Consider the following 14336-nt stretch of genomic DNA (forward strand, 5'->3'; position numbering starts at 1 on the left):
GCAGAGAGACGCACAGTGCAGCGGCTCTAACAGGGCCGAGCTGCTTCAAACAGAAAACTTCTCCCATAAACATCAGCATGACAACAAATCAGCTCTGTGCTTACTAATAACTCAGAAGACAAATTTAAAAAGTCTTGTCCCAGCTAGATGTAAGAGAGATGCGCAGTGCTCCAGCTCGTCATTTCACTGTGGAACATCACCTGTCAGTCACCAGGGGCACAACAAGTGTGGGTGGCCACCGGGGGCTGTGCCCCACCAGTTTTAACCTCTTGAGTCCCAAGCTTTGTGCTTATTTAAATCTTTCCCAGCTATATAAGATTAGTAGTACCTTATGAATATAAAATGTTTTTAAACTAAGAATTAAAAATAAATAAATATATATTTTACTTAAAATAAAAAATAAACCTGAAATTAGTTCATCTGACTAAAAGACAACTAAAATAAATGTCCTCAATAACAGGTTGAAGCTTTTCATGAGGTTAGAGAATAAATCAATATTTTTTTCCTCTATTTTGAAACTGTAGATGTTTCTCTTCCCATCAGCGAGGCTTTGTCAGTTGAAAATATTTGTATTAGTGGTTTGTTCTAACCTTTAAAGCTTCATGAAGGTCTATAGCTTAGAACAGAATAGAAATCTGATATATACAATATATGTATATACATATTTTTTTGATCAGTCATCTGGGTGACTGAGAATCTTGATCAGCATCATAAATAAAACATTTGGTAGCTCAGTGTCTTAGTTGGTAGAGGAGTTGTTTCTCAGTTGCTGGATGAAATCCCAGCCTGGAACCTTTTTGGGTGTTTACATGTTCTCCCTCTGCTTGAATGGGTTTGTTCCCAGTATTCCAGTTTCCTCTCATAGACCAAAAACCTGCAACTTAGGTACACACTGTACATCTCAAATAAATGCTTTGTAATTATTTTGAACAAAATCATGTTCAAGTCTGAGTATTTTCAACAGCCTTTGAAAGTGGGCCAGTCTGTCAAGAACTCCTGGGCCACTTTTTCTCCCCAGTCTTTTTCACTTCCTGACTGCCAGCTGAACTTCACGCTCTTGTGGCACTGCATTGTGACATCACGTGAAACCCTCCTATTGCCAAAAAACACCCAAGGAGCTTTTTCACTTTTCAGCTTTTAAATTTGAGTTGGTGTGAATTTTTATTTGAGATCTGAAAATTTCTCAACAAGCTTATTTTATGCTTTTCTTTCAACTACTTTTAGCTTTTAAAACACTTTTCTTTTCTCCTTTAAAGCACGTATGCGTCTTCACTCTTAAATGCAATTTAGTCCATAAAATCTCAGATAAAAGAAAAATAAAATACGCTATCAGGATCTGGTGCTGTGAAAAGTCCAAATAGGTCGAGTCTATTTAAATCTCCATCCTCCAGATGACAACAGGTGCTCCCTCCTCCCCCTTCTGCCTACACCTGTCTCCCTTCTTAGATTTGGCTTCAACCCAGAAACCAGCCGTCATGCTCAGCACAAATAGTATGCCTGGATGGACAGAGCCCCTCAGTCACCGGATCGGCGGCAGCTGCTCGACCCCAGATTCTATTTTCACTGCTCCTCCCAGGATAAAGAGCAGTTCGCCAGCACGAGCGGAGCAGCTCGTTTCAGACTAGGATGAAGTCCAGCAGCACAGCGCACACCGACAGCTTCACCTCTGACCCGGACAGCGGTTCCGACACCTCGGACGGCTGCAGCCTGCTGGGGGAGTCCGTACAGGAGGAGGAGCCGGTGGCCTATCCTGACGCCCCGAGGCGGACAAGGAGGCAGCAGAGGAGCGGCGGAGAGGCGCGTCTGTCAGGAGTCAGCAAACAGAGGCAGGCAGCAAACGCGCGGGAACGAGACCGAACCCACAGCGTCAACACGGCCTTCATGGCGCTTCGTACCCTCATCCCTACCGAACCCGCGGACCGGAAGCTGTCCAAGATCGAAACCCTGCGCCTGGCCTCCAGTTACATCTCTCACCTGGCCAACGTGCTGCTGCTGGGAGAAGACTGCCGGGACGGACAGCCATGCCTCCGATACCAGGACATCCTGCATGGCCCCGCCGCGATCAACGCCTCTTCGGTTCGGCCCATCTGTACCTTCTGCCTCGGCAACCAGAGGAGACAGGTGAGGAACTTCACCAAGAACTGCTTTCCAGGACAATGACCCCCAGGCTTTGACCAGACCTGCGTTCTGAGTTTACCTGACATAGACAGAAACACGAAAATGAATGTTTTACATGATTTTTTTCCCTTTGTTGTTTTTGTATCAATTTAATCCCAAATTTTAACCTTCATAATAAGTGCATGCATTTCATTCCCCATACTCAATTCAACATTGACTATATTGTCACGCATAGGGTAGACCTATGTGTATACTTGTGGACCCCAAGAAAAGGAAGATGAACACATCAGGAACTGAATGTTTTCCTATAAACTATAACACATAACAAATTTCTCAGACAAATGCACAAGGATCAACATTTTACACATAAGTTTCTATTATAGCCTACTTTGCTGTAGTAAAGCAAATTTTCAGGTCATTGTTCAGCAATACATAGTGTTAGCTGCAGACAGACGCCTGCAAATCTTGTTCCAATCTAATGAAAAAACTTAACAACTTGTTTACTGACAACTCAGTAAACAAGTTGTCAGTTTTACAAAAGTAGGATCTTCATGCAGAATAATATAGTATAGGCTACTAACCAGTGTTTGTCAGAGCTCTAACTTAACAGCTGCAGATATGATAAAATATACATTTATTGTATAGATAAACAATTTGTTAACCTCACAATATATTTTTGTTATTAGTTAAATGAGTTACAACAACACCTAATTTCCCTCTGGGATCAATAAAGTATTTTTGAATTGAATTGAATACAACATAGACCTTTAATATATTGAACTCTGGGAAAAGATAACACACAAATGTAATTTATTTTGCAAATGTACTTTGTCATCAATGCATGTTCCCATACAATACTGAGATTTGTGCTCTGCCTTTGATCATCACATGTGAGAAACACCCAAGTGGAGCAGCTATGTAAGTGCCCAAGGGACAGTTTGGAGTTAGGTGGTTTGCTCAAGGACACATGTAGGCATGGCAGCTCAAGTCTAATCTGTGACCTTCTGACCCCAAGTTGTCTGCCCTACCACTATACCAAATTCGCCCCAAATCTAGACGAACAGCTTGGGCAGAATATGTCAAAAAGTATTTTTTCATCAATTTAATGATTGTGAAACACATTTAAAATACTACACAGTGGTGGGCACTAGGTCCCTTGAAGCGCATATTGCAGAACTAATTTTCTTGTTTGCATTTTTGTGCTCATGCTAAATTTTTATCCATTTATGGATTTGCGCTTTTTAAATTTATGAATGTAATGGTGCTTATTAAATAATTTCTTCATTTGATCGTCATTATTTTAACAGTGGAGGGTGAAGGCTGTCTTAAGTCAATACAATGTTAAAATATTGCATCTAAATAGCAATCCACTACCACTCTACCACTAATACTCTACCCCGGCCCTGTTGAGCTGAGCAGAGCACAGCCTTGACGTTGGCAGCGTCATAATTATGCGCAAGTCTTGTTTAGTATTATTTGCGGCACAACAATAATAATGGACTTCACCAAACTCGAAGAAAAAGTACCGAAGGCTGTACCGGACGCTTACAACAAGAGAGCAGGACGACAGAGAACAGGAACTTAACTGTAGCTAATGTTAGCTTCTTCTTGTTGAGTTTGACTCGTGTGATAGAAAAAAAAAAAAGCTTCAGTCACTTCAAATAATTAACTTGAAGTTAGTTAATCTCATCTGTGTCATGTAATCTGGCCCAGTGAACCAATCAAATGAACAGTAATTGACGTCAAATCGGCAGCCCAGCCCAGATAGAACCACAAGTAATGTAAACAAACAATTGCTTGGTGGTGATTCCTGTTTTGTTATATTTTATAAATGGTAAATGGACTGTACTTATAAAGCGCTTTTCTATCCATCCAGGACACTCACAGCGCTTCACACTACAATCTGTGTCCTCATTTACCCATTCACACAGCACTCTATTAGATCTCCTACAAAGCTAACATGAACAATTAACTATGGAGACTAATCAGTGCCAGTCACATTCATATACTGATGGGACACACATCAGAGGCATTGGGGTTAAATATCTTGCCCAAGGATACAATGGCATGTGGGGGAGTTGAACCTGTGACTTGTGGGTCCCAAGCCGGCTGCTCTACCACTAAACCATAAATATGTTCAAGTTTGATAATGTGAGAGGAAGCCACATTTTTCTGTTTATTCAGTCAGTGTTAAACACAGCTGGCACAATGGATTGTCAAAATAATACTGTACTTTATTTTAATTTAGCATGTAAAAAATCAGTGCTTCATGTTATATAAAGACTCAATTCAAGAGAAATGTCAGACTTTTAAGAAAATGGTCGCTTATCAATTAATCGTTAGTCGATCGATAAGATCAATCAACTTTAGATTAATTCATTAATCTAACTTAACTTAACTTGTATCCCTGTTTTAAATCATTACCATAAAATTGAATTTGTTTTTCATTCATTTTTTATATAACTTATGAAAAATATATTGAAATTGTGGAGATCGTGTTGCTCTAAGCTTCAACCTGCAGTGAGAGTGACATGGGCAGAGTCAACCAATTACTCCCCTGCTCCTGATCTTGTTGACGAGGCTCAGCTGGTATTTAAGCTCCTGAGAGTGATCCATCTCTTGCTGGAACATTCAGTCATATCAGTACTGTTGGTAAAGCCACCTGATAGTTCCTGTGAATAATCTTTGAGTAACTTTGAATTTTGTCTATGTTTTAAGGACTTTTCCAGTGAACATTGTTGACTCACCTGTATCTTGGTCCTGGTACTTTCCTATAATCCTCTCTTGACCTGGGAACAACCTAGAGCTCTCAGCTGAGTACCTCTTTGCCTCCGTCCTGTCACTCTCTCCTCTCTTGGAACCTCACACACACCACAACAATGAAATACCTGATACTAACCTGCTGGAACCTTCTCTCCTCCTCTGAGTCTGCCTCTTCAGCAATATCTGTAAGAAAAAAGAACACTTGTTTACAAACCTTCCCTCCTCTGGATTTATCTGTGTATATGTTGCTCTTCCCTTTCAGGACCTGCTTGATCCCCACCTTCACTGAAAACGTCTGCCTGTCATTTTCAGTCAAGCCTGTATTTTTACTCCTAAAGCTAAAATCTAATAGAATGTTCTACACACGGCAAGACTGACAGTGAGCAGGTTCTTGAATCCCTTTCTCTTCAAGAGAAACATAACAAAATGAGAAGACTCAACAGATTCTAGTGCAACAACAAAAACATTCTGATAACATGGATAAGCTAGGTGGTATTTTTTTTCCCCTTATTTAAAAAATAACCTCTCTCTTACCATCTACAGCCTCCTCCACGAACCAGAATCTGGCAACTTCTCCAGCAGCAACCCCTAGTAATCTTTTCCCCCAAGAACCGGACATCCGACACAGTCAGTTTTTTAGTGGTAATTCAGATCATTTGGGTGGTTTTTCTTTACAATGTAAACTGGCATTTAACAGAGTCCCCTTAACATACACTTCTGGTGCTGAACACATCGCATACGTAATTTGAAGACTCCAAGGTGACGCACTACAAAGCTCCCACGCCTATTTTCATTTAAGATCCATTAATAATTATCTGTTCTCTACTTTCATGAAGGATTTTTCAGTTTGTTATTGATAAAAATGATGCTAAATGAAAAATGAAAGGATATTTTATTGCTGCTTGTCCAGCATGTTTAAAAGTCCATTCCCACCAGTAGAACAGGAGATACTAGTGGGTGTATGTGCTACTTCTCCTGGCTGTTGTTTAACTTTTCCTTCAAAACTCTGTTAATATCATAAATCTCCCTGTGTTGGTGTTAATGGACTCTGGAGCGGAAAAAAAATCTGTTCAGCAGCAATCTAGTGGAACAACTTCTCACCTCCATGAAGGAACTTTCTCAGTCCTTGTCTATGGCAGTGCTCACTGGTCAAAATCTCTCCACCATCTCCTATAAGTTCTCTACAATCCACATAATTATCACTGTAGCACATACACCCACCATTAATTTAAACAATTGTTACAGCAATACTCACTCCAGGTCTCCTCTCTTCCCTCAGACCAATTTATAATGGTGTTATGTTTATTAAGCCAAGGAAAGCCTAATATCACTTTGGATTCTCAGAATGGGAAAACAAAAAACTCCCCCCATTCATGATGATTATTTTGTTTTTCTGGAGACCTGGAGTGAGTATTGCTCTAATAACTGTTTAAAATCTGCTGTCTCTGCATCCATCCCACATCCCATTAATACTGAAAAGATTGATTTATCATCCATTCCCTCCTGTTATCATGACCTTGCTTCTGTATTTAGTAAATCTAAAGCTCTCTCATTACCTCCTCACCGTCCATATGATTGCGCTATAGACCTCCTTCCAGCAGCCCCTTTGCCATCTTGTAGACTCTATAATCTGTCTGGTCCTGAGAAGGAGTCAATACGTGAAAACGTCAAGTTTTCCTTAGCTTCTGGTATCATTCGTCGGACCACCTCTCCCATAGGAGCTGGATTTTTCATTGTTTCTAAAAATGATAAATCCCCGAGGCCTTGTATTGATCACAGAGAACTGAACCAAGTGATCACTAAAAATAAATACAGTTTCCCCCTCACTGATTCAGCATATGAACAACTCCAAGAGCCCACCATATTCACAAAACTGGATCTCCTTGCCTACCACCTGGTTCGTATAAAAAAGTGATGAATGTAAAATAGCTTTCAGACCTCTATTAGGTCATTTTGAGTACTTGGTTATGGCATTCGGTTTAACTAATGCAACCGCAGATACTTACCTCCTGGAACCTCCTCGCCTCCTCCCCCGCAGTTTTCCAAGCTTTCTCTGAGACTTTCTCCAGCAATTTGTTTTTGTTTATCTGGACGACATTATAAAATAATCAACAACACACTCAGCATGTTCGAACTGTTTTACAACGATTATTGGAGAATCAACTTTTTGTCAAAGCTGAGACATGTGACTTCAGTGCATCTTCCACTACCTTTTTGGGCCTTATTTTCAAGAATGGACAGGTTCGGACGGATCCCGAGAAAGCAAAGGCTGGCTGTGTTGGATTGGCCTATTCCTGAGAAATGGAAACAACTTCAACATTTCCTGGGATTTGCAAATTTCTACCATCGCTTTATTTGAGACTTCAGTCGAGTGAAGACTCCCCTCCACCCTCTGCACTTTGTCCTGGGACTCTGAGTTGAGGTGGCATTTTGTTAGTTTAAAATACTATTTACATCTGTTCCTATACTCAGTCACCCTAACAGTCACCTGTAATTTATTGTGGAGGTTGATGCTTCTGATTCCGGAGTTGGTGCTGTCCTCTCTCATCGTTCCCCTGACCCCTGTGCATTTTTTTGCCATCTATCTCCTGCCGAAGTCAATTATGATGTTGGTAATGAATGAATGAATTATTGATCCCAAAGGGAAATTACAGCTTGGAACAACCAGTTCAAGAGATATAGACAAAGCACAACAGACTTAAAGAATAGGTGCCCCAGGTCTTGCTGCCATAGACCCTTGCACAGAGCAAGAATCATCATCATGAAAAAACATCATGAGGAGGTGCTACTCTTAAAAAGAAAAAAGAAATACGAACATGAAGATAAAAGAGGATTAAAAAAACATCATGCTATGTCCACTTCAGGACACAACATGAATACAAAAAAGACCCTGCACAGAGCAAAAATGGTATGGGGAGGGAGGCGGGGGAATAGAGGGAGATAGCTAGCAAAGGCAGTGAGTTTAGGGGGCATGTATCTGAAGCCCTGAAGTGTTGTATGCACATGTGTGAACATCTGTATATAAACCATGTGCAGTCCCAAAACAACCCCACCCAGCCATAGTCTCAGAATAATGATGTTGTTGTGTCCACCTGTGTGGTCTTCAGCTTACTTCCAGACAACCAGTTCACAGATGGGAGTGGGAGGAGGGATGGTTGACATAACATCCAGGAGAGTTTGAGATACCCAGCCTTCAAGACCATGTAGGAGAGGGATGCCGATCCAGAATCATTCTGGGTCAGACTCAGTCTGGTAAGGCTGGATGAACAAGTGTTCAGTTGCTAACATCTTAATTAAATTGTAAATAAAACATTTCCACAAGCTAGAAAATGTGACTCCCCCTCTCTCAAACCAGAGTGGTCGGGTCTTAAATGAACAGTAACAAAACAAGCTGCTTAGAGGCACACACTAGAAAAGGGATGAAAGGGGGGCTGGTAACTTTAGAATAAGAAATAATTCAGACCAAAGCAAAGTAATTCCACTATGTAAAGATTCCAACTGAATGATTTGAATGTGAAAAATAAGAATTTAAAAGTAACATCACAAATATGTCTTTTTTAAGATGGCACTCGAGAAGTGGAGTTATTGGTTGGAGGGGGGGGGGGGGATTCCCTTTATAATATGGACAGATCATAAGAATCTTGCTTACCTTCAACAAGCCAAAAGACTGAACTCCAGGCAGGCCAAACGATCACTCTTTTTCCGCCAGATTCAACTTTTCTATAACATACAGACCAGGTTCAAAAGACATAAAACTTAAAGCTCTCTCCCAACAATTTTCTTTCTCAGACCACCCAGAGTCCAATGAAGGAATTCTACCTCCCCTCAGAGTCAATAGGATGGTTTATTTTGCTAAGAGACATTTTTGGTGACCCGCTCTATATTGTGATGTTCAGAAATTTGTTTTAGCATGTTCTATTTGTGCTCAAAATAAAAGTCAACACCACCTCCTGCTGGGCCTCTTTAACTCCTCCCACATTCCTGGATGTCCCAAATCGCTTTGAACTTTGTTACTGGCCTGCCTCCCTTTGAAGGCAATACTGTCACTAGCCTCATTCATAAGATGACTCAGTCCGGAACTGATGCATATTCTGTCCTCCGAGCATTCTGGAAAAAACATGAAGACGGAAAGGCGAGTAAAGTGAGCTCGCTTGTAATGCCCCTCTGAGGCCCCAAGCGAGGTAGTATCTGTCCCGGGCCCAAGCCGGGCTGACCGACTTGTGACAAAGCAACCTGCTGTTCCGCACTCAGAAAATGATAATGAGCTGATGACATCAGTAAGCGATCACAGGATTAATCAACAGATTTATTACAGAGGGAATATTAAAGAAAACGCTAAACAACAACTTGTAGTTAGTTGTTAGTTTAAAAAATATTTAAACACAGGATCGTCAAAAATCTGTTAGTTCTGTTGGTTTTTGTGAGTGTGTGTGTGTGGGCACATTTTTGCTACATTGTGGGGACCATTTTCCAGAAAGTCAATGCAGAATCCCCATGGGGGGGATTTAAAAATACACCTGTGTGTGTGTTTGATACGATCGAGACAGACATATTTATTACAGAGGTAATATTAAAAACTACATGAAACAGCAACTTTGTAGTTATTTTTAAAAATATTCAACCACAGAATCACTAAATTAAGTTTGTTTTGTTTGCTTTGTTTGATGCGATGCAAGCTCTTTTTTGATTATCACCCTTAATCCAATGGTCAGTCTGAAAGAAGTAATCAAGAACTCAAAACTGCTATCCGTTGTGTTATAAACAATAATCCTGCCACCTGGTCTACTCATCTCCCTTGAATAGAATATGTTCATAACACCATATTACTCATTCGTCTGACAGGTTTATCTCCCTTCGAGGCATCAGTGGGCTACTTACCTCCACTTTTTCTTAGCCAAGAAACTGTAGTCACCATACCCTCATCATTTTTGGCTCTGCAGAAGAGTTTGGAGGCAGACTAAGAAGGCTCTTGTGAGGACTAGGAAGCAAAACAAAAGACTGACTGAGAAACACTCGACTCTTGCCCCCCAATATTTTGTCGGACAAAGAGTATGGCTCTCCTCCCATGATATATCACTCAAAGACACCTCCAAGAAACTCGCCCCTCAGTTCACAGCAAACTTACCAGCACCAGCCCCCAACCCCCAAGTCTGATTTGAATTAACCTGCCTTCACTGTACGTTGAATCCTTGACTTGAGCAGAAGAGTTCATAAAGAGTTATGGTGGATTGGGAAGGCTATGGTCCTGAAGAGAGGTTGTGGATCCCAAGATCCTTTAAGCCCAACCTCATCACTGACTTTTATCGAGCACACCCTGAAAAGCATCTTGGATTACTGAGAGGCGATACTTGAGGGGGAGTAGCGATAGTAATGTTGTTTTGAGCTTCATCTTGCAGCTCCTGGGTGACATGGGCGGAGTCAACCAATTACTCACTCGCTCTTGATCTCGCTGATGAAGCTCAGCTGGTATTTAAGCACCTGCCATCCGTCACTGGAACATTGTCATCTCAAAACTGTTGGTACATCCACCTGTTAGTTCTTGTGAAGAATCTTTGAGGAACTTTGGATTTTGTGTTTTAAGGAGTCCTCCAGTGAACAGTGCTGACTCACCTGTGCCTTGGTCCTGGTACTTTTCTGTGATCCTCTCTCGACCTGGAAACATCTTGGAGCTCTCAGCTAAGTACCTCTTTTCCTCCGTCCTGTCACTCTCTTCTCTCCTTGAACCTCCTACAAACAACAATGAAACACCTGATACCTCCTGGAACTGTTCTGTTCTGATCTGTTGAGGAATATAAATACCTCGGTGTTCATCTGGACAACAGACTGGACTGGAGACTCAACAGTGAAGCAGTCTACAAGAGAGGACAGAGCAGACTGTACTTCTTAAGGAAGCTAAGATCCTTCAATGTCTGTAGCCAAGATGCTGCATATCTTCTACAAGTCTGTTGTTGAGAGTGTCATCTCTTCTGCCATCATCTGTTGGGGTTAGCAGCATCAAAGCCAGGGACCTAAAAGGCTAAACAACCTGATAAAGAAGGCTGGTTCTGTTCTGGGGACGACTGTGGAATCTCTGGAGATTATGGTGCAAAGAAGGATTTTACATAAAATCAAGAACATTGTGGACAACCCTAAACATCCTCTTCATCAGACTGTCATAGAAAGACAAAGTGTCTTCAGTCAGAGGCTTCTTCAACTTCGCTGCAATACAGACCGCTACAGAAGATCTTTCCTGCCCACAGCCATCAGCATGTACAATAAGTTTTTAGTTAAATGAGTTACAACAACACCTAATTTCCCTCTGGGATCAATAAAGTATTTTTGAATTTGAATTTGAACCTTCTCACCTCCTCCTCTGAAGTCTTCAGCATGGTTGCTCGGCAGCTGAAAGGACGACGCGTGGTCACGCAGTTGTTCAGCGTTTGTTTTTTGCACACATCTTTCATAAGCCCCTCAGACAGATTGCTCCCTGCATAACATTTGTTTTGTCTCCATCCGTGAGTTTTGGGCCATTTGATGTCTATAAATGTCTGCTTCCTGGTACAACAGCTGGCTTCTGGAAGCAAGTCATATTTTTTTTCTTTATTTTTTTGAAGAGAGTGGTTGAAGTAATTTGCAGCACACTTGGGCACACACCCATGAACTTCTGACCAATCACACAATAAGCTCTTATGTGGAGGGGGGTAAAAAATTCTCCTGCCAGCGGGTTGCAACAAGAGGTTCCGAAATGTTGACAATGCAAATCATGCAATGTTTGTAATAAAACTGCAACAATCCGATCCGATTTCGACAGTTCAGATGCAGCATGCTGCACACTTGAGTCTGCCTCTCCAACAATAAGACTAATGAACACTTGTTTACAAAGCTTACCTTAGGGCTGGGTGATATGGCAAAAAAAAAAAATCACGATTAATTTATTCTTATCATCCGATCATGACTAAGATCATGATTTTTTTGTTAACCTAAAAAGTGACTACAAAATAATTTAACAAATAAATAGCTACAGGAAAAAAATAATGGCTATTATTTCACTTTCTATATAAATTTCTATACAAAAAATAGCTGTGGTTGAGTAGAACATTAAATTACTTTTGCAAGGTATTTAAAAGGTATTTACCAAGGGGAAAAGACATTTGTGTAAATTATAGAATCTCAGATTAATAAAGTTATCCTTTTTTAAAATTCAAGTTTTAGAATTGAATTTCACATTAAATATGCCATAAAGAAACATAAACCCCACAAACAGCAACAATTTGTGCACACTTGCCAACTGAATAGGATCTAACTCATTACTTTTGTCATGGAAGGAAGGAAGCCCCCACCCTCCCCCCGCCCTCCTGTTTATAGTGCTTTATCAAACAACAGACAATGCTGTTTCATTTTTTCTGAAAGAATATCTGATTCTGCACACGACAAAATGTTGGATAAACTCCCACCTTCTGAGTGTTCAGGAGTTTACAGCGTCTCTCAGCTGCTGTTTGTGATTAGACTCAGACAGGAAGCGGTTTTCAAGTTGTATCCAGCCCAACGTGTGCCGATAAAACTTACAGAAAAGTTCTACTCCAGATAAATGAAGAACCACTGGGACATTGTTCTGTGCTAAACGTTACCCTAAGGCCGCTTCATATTTTTGGAGGACGCTTTAGTGAGCTGCGCATCGCGGCTCACTTTTCTTTCCCCCCCTCTTTGTCTGTGTTGGGAGGGGACACCCTGCATGCCTGTTAGCAGGTAACGCAGGTACAGGAAGCGACAGTGGAAATACCTTAGAAACTCGCCCAAATAAACAAACTCTGTGAGATTCAGCGTTTTATACTGGATTACTTTGGTTAATTCTGCGATTCCGTCTGCGTTTCCTTAGCAACTTATAAATGTAAGTGGAGAAGGAGAAGGTGGATTCTGATTGGCTGTTGTGCACCTTTCCACCATGTTTAATTAAGAGGCTCACAGCTGATCACCATGATGACCTGAATATTTTTTTCTATCAATAATCGCAATCAAATAATCGCCCAGACCTACCTTACCTCCTCTGGATCCATCTGCTAATTTGTCGCATTTCCTTTTCAAGATCCGCTTGATGTTCTCCTTCACTGTAAATAAACTCATTTACCTTTTTAATCCCGAGTCTGCCTGTCATTATCAGTCAAGCCTGTATTTGTGTACTCCTCAAGTTGAAACCTGATAGAAATGTTATTTATTCCAAATATTGATGTTTCCTTACATATTTTATAGTATTTTTTGTGGGCTTGCAAAGGGGTTCCCAGGCCAGAATTTAATGCTGTTTGGGGGGCCTTGGCATGGAAAAGTTTTGGAAGCCCTGATGTAGCACACATATATTTGGCGTTCTTTCAGGTCTAGAAGATGTAAAACATTTCATAGTTTTAAGCTGTGTGGGAAACAAACTCAAGATAAATAGAATAAACTGCCAAACCATTGACACCTAGCCTAATTCTGTCTATATGTAGTATGGTAGCTGCAAAAAATGTTGCTGTGCTTACATTCACTCTTCTTATGATTAAAAGATGCATGCAGGCAAAAAAATGTCATTATATATCAGTAAAAGATCCTTTGTACAATAGTCATTTATGTACAAAATATTTCAGTTATATCTGTTTATTAAGGTATTTTACTCACTTCCTTTTGTAGCAGTTTGAGGTTGACATTTCCCTCGCAGTGTTGCCAGATAGAGTGGAGAGTTTCCAGCCCAAAAATACATTAAAAACTACAAAAAAAAAACAAAAAACAAAAAAAAAAAACGGCAAAAACCTGCCCAATCAAAACAGTTGTATTTGTTGTATTGCACATCAATACTATGTACTAAGCAATTTTGCATTTCAAAAAGCTACCAGAGTTGTCCTCCTTAAATGACTATGAATCAGCTCCAACAGCAGCGACAGATCAAAAGAGAGGGTCATGTGACTTACCTATCCTTCACATAGCTACAGTGCTGCTGTTTGCAGATAGGATTTAGGATTCATAACAACTACATAATCCATCTTGACTTTCTAAAGATACAAACTATGATCAGAGTGCACACACAAATATGCTATGCTTATTTATTTATTTATTTATTTTTCTATGCTTATTTATACAAGATTAGAACATTTGAAACAATTTAATTTACTAAGGTCGATTTAAATTCTTACCTTTAATGCAGAATAGACTGTTGGCTGGAACGCTGAACATCTGAACTTTAACTCTTCTGATGAATTATAATACAATCCATTTTGATTTGTGATTAGTAACATGGTTGAGTCAAATTTCCCCAATAACTGTCAGGGAGGACGGAATGTTGCTAATGTCTAGGGGTGTCCCGATACCAGTTTTTTCAAGACTGAGTTCAAGTACGAGTACTTCAGTTTAGGTACTCGCCGATACCGATACCGATACCAAGTAGCGGGGTTAGGGTGGATTATCTGTTCAACTTGTTGAATATGAAACAGAATGAAAATGAAATGCAA

At 40.4% G+C, this 14336-nt stretch overlaps 1 protein-coding gene across 6 annotated transcripts in view; it reads left to right on the plus strand.

Annotated features, from left to right (window-relative positions):
* Positions 1–1542: 1542 nt before the first annotated feature.
* The window catches only part of si:ch211-246m6.4 (transcription factor 15), a 44742-nt gene continuing 31948 nt past the window's right edge, over positions 1543–14336 (plus strand). For 5 of the 6 annotated variants that reach the window (XM_014033313.1, XM_014033312.1, XM_014033314.1 and 2 more), the window contains exon 1: positions 1543–2121. In XM_014033313.1, coding sequence (XP_013888767.1) covers positions 1627–2121 — 495 coding nt within the window. In that variant the 5' untranslated portion in view covers positions 1543–1626. Of the gene's footprint in view, positions 2122–7988; positions 8456–14336 lie in introns of those variants that run through there. The other variant, XM_014033315.1, reaches the window with a different exon arrangement.

The sequence above is a fragment of the Austrofundulus limnaeus genome, unplaced genomic scaffold (assembly GCF_001266775.1).
Source record: "Austrofundulus limnaeus strain Quisiro unplaced genomic scaffold, Austrofundulus_limnaeus-1.0 Scaffold1694, whole genome shotgun sequence".
Classification (NCBI taxonomy): domain Eukaryota; kingdom Metazoa; phylum Chordata; class Actinopteri; order Cyprinodontiformes; family Rivulidae; genus Austrofundulus; species Austrofundulus limnaeus.